Source organism: Onychostoma macrolepis, chromosome 12, assembly GCF_012432095.1.
Source record: "Onychostoma macrolepis isolate SWU-2019 chromosome 12, ASM1243209v1, whole genome shotgun sequence".
In the NCBI taxonomy this organism is placed as follows: Eukaryota; Metazoa; Chordata; class Actinopteri; order Cypriniformes; family Cyprinidae; genus Onychostoma; species Onychostoma macrolepis.
Window position 1 is genome coordinate 16,639,364 of NC_081166.1, and position 7,429 is coordinate 16,646,792.

General features: G+C 41.5%; 1 protein-coding gene and 1 non-coding gene across 3 annotated transcripts; both read left to right on the forward strand.

The window, feature by feature from the left end:
• Nucleotides 1-88: 88 nt before the first annotated feature.
• Nucleotides 89-161, forward strand: trnar-ccu (transfer RNA arginine (anticodon CCU)). The gene has a single exon. It is a non-coding gene; the product is annotated as a tRNA-Arg (tRNA).
• Nucleotides 162-165: 4 nt separating this feature from the next.
• plbd1b (phospholipase B domain containing 1b) lies at nt 166-4,508 on the forward strand. Of its 2 annotated transcripts, XM_058794155.1 has the most exons (11): nt 166-484; nt 713-935; nt 1,548-1,631; nt 1,830-1,971; nt 2,166-2,306; nt 2,495-2,633; nt 2,718-2,918; nt 3,376-3,516; nt 3,665-3,850; nt 3,958-4,064; nt 4,156-4,508. In XM_058794155.1, the coding sequence occupies exons 1-11, from the start codon at nt 421-423 to the stop codon at nt 4,480-4,482; spliced, it is 1,755 nt and encodes a 584-aa protein (XP_058650138.1). In that variant the 5' UTR covers nt 166-420; the 3' UTR covers nt 4,483-4,508. The 2 variants fall into 2 exon arrangements, with proteins under 2 accessions (XP_058650138.1, XP_058650139.1); XM_058794156.1 differs by lacking the exon at nt 1,548-1,631.
• The last annotated feature ends 2,921 nt before the right edge of the window (nt 4,509-7,429 follow it).

The following is a 7,429-nucleotide window of genomic DNA, read 5'->3' on the forward strand; positions in this document are numbered from 1 at the left end:
AACTTTAAAAATTACAAATTTAATACGTGACATACTTTTATTTGTATTGTATCTTTCTAAGCCACGCGTTAGAGCATGCGTGACGCAAGCCCCAGTGGCCTAATGGATAAGGCACTGGCCTCCTAAGCCAGGGATTGTGGGTTCGAGTCCCATCTGGGGTGGAAATCTTTTAAACTCTTCTTAGCGATCCAACAGGTGACAGAAAGCTAACTGTAGGCCTATATAAATAAGAACGCTATGCGAATCAGCCCTTAGACTTACAGCAGGTGGAAATTCGCTGTAGCTCTTCAGTCATTACCTGCCACCGAGTATTGAGCTTCTGCAAAATTATATTTGACTAGAGGCTTGGTTATAAAATATATAGTGTGTGCCAATACGTTAATGAGATCCAGAAAGTAAACTTCTGATTTAAAGTGAAATATGCATCTTTTTGCTCGGGGGTTTGTTTTGTGCGTCCTAACGGCGACCTTCGTGAAGGCTCAGCGTAAGTGTCCTAACTTTACTCTTTCAATAAGTCGTGTTTTTGGCATGCATGTCTTTTAGCATGTTTTCATAACATTAGAAGAATAACGTATAAAGTTGATGAATAATACGGATTTGGAGCTGCAACAAACGCGGGTTTCCCGAGACGCTATCATGATATAAAAATGTATCAAATTATAAAAGATTTAAGGCTTATTGATGTGTGATATCTTTTCTCACTGTGCGCTAGATGTTCAGAGAGCCACCTTATATTGGGATGCTGTTCAGAGGTCTGTGGTGCTGAAAGAGGGTGCAATGGAAGAGAAGGGAGATGCATTTGGTTATTTCAATGATAGTTTATCTGTTTCTGGATGGGGAGTGCTGGAAGTGCAGGCTGGTTATGGACAATCCCAGGAGAACGATGAAATCACATATTTCTTGGCCGGGTACCTTGAAGGATACCTTACAGCCTCGTAAGTTAAACTGACAAACACAAACACTTTGGTATAATTTTAAAGAGATTAGATTTATTACAGAAACAATTTACTTAAAAATATTGTCAAATTTACACTGCAAAGGTGGCACAGAATTGCGTCTGAAGTGGAATTTAGGTGTCTATAGCATTTAAATCTGGCATAAATCCATTCACAAACATTAAAAAATGCTTTTTTAGGAGCTGAGGTGGGTCAGGGCAGGCTTAATTTAGTCTGTTTTTTTTTATGTACTTCTTTAAAGCATGACACAAGATTATAAAAAGACAGCATTTAAAATGTACTTAAAGGAAAACTTTTAATTTGGCATTATTATTAAGTGCACTTAAAAAAAAATAAGAAACACAAAGTCTGCACTTTTTTTTTTTTTTTTTTTTTTTAATATACTTTCAAGATCTGAAGTACACTAACCTATTTTTTGAAGTGCACATTCGATACAATTAAACACATTTTTTTCACTAGGGAAAATACGTCTGAGTCTGTTAGTATACTAAAATACATTGCCCTGGGTGTTATATTAGTATAGCATTAATAACCAAAGTATAGGCTACAACATTTCAGTATATTAACGTCCCAATAACTTTTTATTCACAGACAGATGATAAACCATTACTATAATATGTATCCTCAGATGATAAAGAATAATAGTGTTTTGAAACCTCTGAAATGCTTTATGAGGTAAGTGACATTTATTTTCTAATTTGATTGCACTATTCCAAAATTAAAATAATGTCAGGCATGATCAAATACACCTACTTGCAGTGTATTTACATTTTAGAGGTTTTGAAGACTTTCAAAATCTTAGAATTTTGTATTGCGTAAACGCATACTAATCTATGATTAAATATGTCTTTAAACTTCCACTCTTTAAAATAGTGTGCAAGACTCATGGACAAGAACACAAGTAAAATTAAATGGGAAGACTGATCCTTTGTGGCATCACGTGGGTCTTCTAGTGGCTCAGATGGATGGACTGCATGCTGGGGCAGCATACTGGGCCAAAAGTAGACTGGAAAAGGTCAGGAAACCTGAAATGTGCATGCATCTATTTAGATGTACTGTGCATCTCATTCTGAGCATTTGATAACACTCATATAGACATTTGAAAAGGCCTAAGTATCTCTTTTTTTATTCATTCATTGACAGTGATGCCTATATGTTTTTAATTTTGTGTTAATGAGTGAAACTCCACACTTGCATTTCAACTCCCAGCCTCTGTCCATGTTTGCGGTTCAGTTCCTCAATGGTATTGGGGATTTGCTAGATTTAATCCCAGTTCTCAAAAGGCGTTCCAACTCTTCTTCTGACTCCTTCAGAATGCCAGGCATGAGTCACTGCTCTGCTCTCATCAAGGTTAGAGGTAAAATGATGCCTTCACCTCATGACTGTAATCACATATTCTGGATTGGGACCAAATGTAATAGGAATTTGCCATTGAAAATAGCACTAATCTGAATATATGGGGTTGCCTGTGATGGAAATGGCTTCGTTCCATTCGCCAACAAACTTTTGTCATTTGTTTTTGCCCATTTTATCTGCAGATGTTACCTGGCTATGAGAATCTGTTGCTTGGTCACTCCAGCTGGTACACCTATGCTGCCAGCATGAGAATCTACAAGCACTGGGACTTGAAAAATAAACATAATGGCACAAGCAGACTGTCCTTTAGCAGCTACCCCGGTATTTATAGGCAGATGTTTCACTTTTATAATTGAAACTAACAATAATTTAGTACTATAAAACTGTTTCTCGCATCATTTCCAGGGATCTTGTCATCTCTGGATGATTTTTATTTGCTGGGAACAGGGTTGTTTGTAACTCAAACCACAAACAACGTGTTCAACTCCTCTCTGTTCTCCCTGGTGACCCCAGAGGCTTTGCTTGCCTGGCAAAGGGTGCGTGTAGCACATGCGCTTGCCTGCACAGGGAAGCAATGGGCCCACATATTTTCCAAGCACAATTCGGGTGAGATGCACAAGGCAAATGTGGATAATTATATGCAAAAATTGTGTTCTGTATTTGCAGTGCTCTGTGGTGTCGTCTTTCACGAGTAAAACCAAGCTGAAAGCATACAGGTCTCTAGAATGTGATCGCATGCTGTAGCATTAAATTTCTCACCCTCATGCTTTAAAAAAAAGAAGCATGCATTTTATTCTTCAGCTGAACACAAAAGAAGATAATTTGGTTATATATGTTTCATATATGTAAGATATATGTTTCAACTGTTTTGTCCTTATAATCAAGGTCAATTGGCTCCAAAACAACATATTCAAAATATAATTTTTTGTGTTCCACAGAATAAAGAAATCTGTACAAATGTGTATATAATATATATATATATATATATATATATATATATATATATATATATATATATGGTATGGCTTTTATTTTCAACTATTTTCTGAATTAATTTTGTCAGGGACCTACAATAACCAGTATATGGTGGTGGATCTGAAAAGAGTTTCACTTGGAAAGCAGATTGAGGATTGGAGTCTGACTGTTGTGGAGCAGATTCCTGGTTTGGTGTTGTACTCGGATCAGTCACAAGCGCTGCGTCATGGTGAGGAGTACAGTATTTTCATAACCAGAAAAGTAGTATGATCAGTCCACTGGAAATTAATTGGAGAGGATGTAAGAAGTAGGAAGTAAAATCACACTCTGAAGGGTGAATTTAACAAGATCATATGCATTACAAATCATCTCAACAGGTTACTGGGCATCCTACAACATACCTTTCCACTCAGACATTTACCGAATGAGTGGTTATGGTGTGATGTGGAAAAAGTACGGGGAAGACTTCTCATATGACCTCTGTCCACGTGCTAAAATTTTCCGCAGGGACCAGGGAAAAGTCACTAATCTGGACACCTTGAAGTACATTATGAGGTACAATGGTGAGTTTAGGTTTTCTTTTGGAAATGACTCAAAACTGTTTCTTCAAACTAATCTGCTCTCTTGTTAATCTCATTTTTTGATGAACAGTAGCACTTTATCATATTAGATTACAGAAAGGACCCATATTCAAAGAAGCATCCTTGTAAATCCATCTGCTGCCGAAATGACCTGAGGCTCCGACGACCTCATCCAGGGGGTTGTTATGATACTAAGGTACAGAAATAGGTCATTTTGGTCTGTGTTATTATTACATAAAAACTAGTAAAGATATAGTGCAGTTCTAATGGAGGCTGCATGCATTTAGGTTACAGATTATCACATGGCCCAGATGTTTTCAGCCGAAGCTGTGAATGGACCCACTACTCAGAATGGTCTTCCACTTTTCTCTTGGAGCCGTTTTAATCGGACAGCTCATCATGGGCTCCCTCAGATGTACAACTTTACATTCATCAGCATGCAGCCTTTGCTCTTTGGTTCCAGAGATCAAGCCAAGACTGATAGTATTTTTGTACAGTGTATGAACAGCAGTGTAGAGGATACAGATGCAAGACTTGGAAAGGATTTAATCGACTTAGCATCACATATATACAAGCAGCTACATAAAGTCATTGAGTACATTTTTGCCCCATAAAATTTTTTGTGCAACTGAATGCATAATACTTCCAATCAGTGCTGGACATGTTTATGCAATAAAAGACTACAGTAACAAATATTTGCTCTAACTTGTATAATTCGTGTTCATGACAAAGCTCATGGTCATAAATATTAACAAATTACTAATAAAGTGTATCAATGCAGTCATTTAAGATTAAGATAAACTGAGCTGAACAATGTCAGACTCAGCAGTGTTACTTTTTCACTGGAGAAGCAATAGGGATAGAGGACCTGTTAAAGGGTTACTCCACCCCAAAATGCAAATTTGGTCATTAATCACTTACCCCCATGTTGTTCCAAACCCGTAAAAGCTTTGTTCGTCCGAACACAATTTAAGATATTTTGGATGAAAACCGGGATGCTTGTGACTGTCCCATTGACTGCCATTGTTGCCACAAACAACAATACTACAAACCTTCAAGAGTACTCGGAGACTGTCACTGCCTACATCACCAAGTGCATTGATGATGTAACGGTCACAAAGACTATCACTGTCCGGGCCAACCAGAAGCCGTGGCTGACAGGGGAGGTCTACAGACTTCTGAAGGCTCGGAACGTTGCCTTTAGAGCTGGAGACGAGGAGGGCCTGAAGACAGCTAGGGCCAACCTATCCCGCGGCATCAGAGAGGCCAAGAGACAGTACTCCAGGAGGATAGCTCATCACTTCAGCGACAGCAGGGACACTCGGAGCCTGTGGCAGGGGATTCAGACCATTACGGACTACAAGCCCCCACCACGGACCTGTGACAACACCATCCCACTGCTGAACGAGCTGAATGCCTTCTTTGCTCGCTTTGAGGCACAAAACAGCACCACTGCACAGAGGACTCCACCTCCTCCCGGCGACCAGGTGATGACGCTGTCCCCGGACAGCGTGAGGAGATCCCTCAGCAGGATCAATGCACGCAAAGCTCCGGGTCCTGACAACATTCCTGGGCGTGTACTGAGAGATTGCGCAGTGGAACTCACTGATGTCTTCACAGACATTTTCAACATCTCGCTGAGTCAGGCTGTTGTCCCCACATGCTTCAAAGCTACCACCATCATTCCAGTCCCGAAGAAGTCATCTCCATCCTGTTTCAATGACTACCGTCCAGTAGCACTCACTCCCATTCTCATGAAGTGCTTTGAACGACTAGTCATGCAACACATCAAGTCTGTCCTCCCCCCCTCCCTGGACCCATTCCAGTTTGCATATCGGCCCAACCGCTCGACCGATGATGCCATCGCCACTGCCCTCCACCCAGCACTCACACATCTGGACAAAAAAGATACGTATGTCAGATTGCTGTTCATAGACTTCAGTTCAGCATTCAACACTATCATCCCAAATCAGCTCATTCATAAATTGGCCCAGCTGGGGCTCAGCACGTCGCTGTGCAACTGGCTGTTGGACTTTCTGACCGGGAGACCTCAGGCAGTACGGGTCGGCAGTAACACATCCAACACCATCACACTGAACACAGGGGCCCCCCAAGGATGTGTGCTGAGCCCCCTCCTCTTCACTCTGCTGACCCACGACTGCACACCATCGCACAACTCCAACCTCTTCATTAAGTTTGCGGATGACACGACTGTGGTGGGTCTCATTAGCAACAGAGATGAGACAAATTACAGGAGTGAGGTGAGCCGCCTGGCCGGGTGGTGCAGTGACAACAATCTCTCTCTGAATGTGGAGAAGACGAAGGAGATTGTTGTTGACTTCAGGAGAATGCACTCTCTGCATGCTCCTCTGACCATCAATGGTGCGACCGTGGAGAGAGTGAGCAGCACCAAGTTCCTGGGTGTACACATCACAGAGGACCTCTCCTGGACCAACAACACTGCAGCACTGGCCAAGAAAGCACAACAACGTCTCTACTTCCTCCGTAAACTCAGAAGCCATCATGTGCACCTTCTACAGAGGCACCATCGAGAGCATCCTGACTAGCTGCATCACTGTGTGGTATGGCGCCTGCAACGCGTCCTGCCGCAAGTCCCTTCAACGGATAGTGAGAGCAGCTGAGAAGATCGTTGGTGTCTCTCTCCCCTCCCTCCAGGACATCTACAGCACCCGTCTCACCCGCAAAGCTCTCTGCATTGCAGGCGATCCCACCCACCCGACACACTACTTCTTCAGTCTGCTACCATCAGGAGGAGACTGCGAGTCTCAGGCCAGGACCAACAGACTGAAAGACAGCTTCATCCATCAGGCTGTCAGGAAGCTGAACTCCCTCCCGTCCTTGCCCCCCCTCCCCTCTCTTACCCCACGCACTACTGAACTCTGACCCCCCCCACCACCCACATCCACACACACACACACACACACACACACTGTGATCAGCACCAGTCACTTTGTACAAGCATTGGACTGACCTCATTCAGCTACCTCTTCTGTCAGTCTGAAAAAGAATGCTCTTCGTCACTTTAAAAAATAGTCTCAATAAGCTCTTTGCACTACCATTTATAGTCTGCACTGTTTGTTTGTCTGTCTCACTGGTTTGCACTCTATTTACCATGTGCCTTATGCCACTTTATCCATTTCATATTATTTTATTTTCATTTTTATTTTTATTCTACATGTCCTTATTTGTATATTTGTAATAATTGCATTTTGTGTTTGTGTATGTGTATATGTGTATATATATATTTGATTTGTACTTATCTGTATTTATGCGTTCTACTGTTAGTACTTGGTGTTATCTGGGAGGTAAGAGAGTAACGAAATTTCAGTTCTCTGTATGTATGTACGGTACATGTGGCAGAATTGACAATGAAACAGACTTTGACTTTTGACTTTGAAGTAAATACTGTCAAGGCTCAGAAAAGTACCACTGATAGCAGATGGACTATTTTGACGATGTCTTTCATACTTTTCTGGGCCTTGACAGTATTTACTTGGCAGTCAATGGGACAGTCACGAGCCTCCCAGTTTTCATCCAAAA

Excerpts from the sequence above, each read along its gene's own strand:
- plbd1b (XM_058794155.1), top strand. The coding sequence starts at position 421 with ATGCATCTTTTTGCTCGGGGGTTTGTTTTGTGCGTCCTAACGGCGACC. Across the intron at positions 1,632-1,829 it reads CCTCTGAAATGCTTTATGAG|TGTGCAAGACTCATGGACAA; the intron begins GTAAGTGACATT and ends TCTTTAAAATAG. Across the intron at positions 2,634-2,717 it reads GTCCTTTAGCAGCTACCCCG|GGATCTTGTCATCTCTGGAT; the intron begins GTATTTATAGGC and ends CATCATTTCCAG.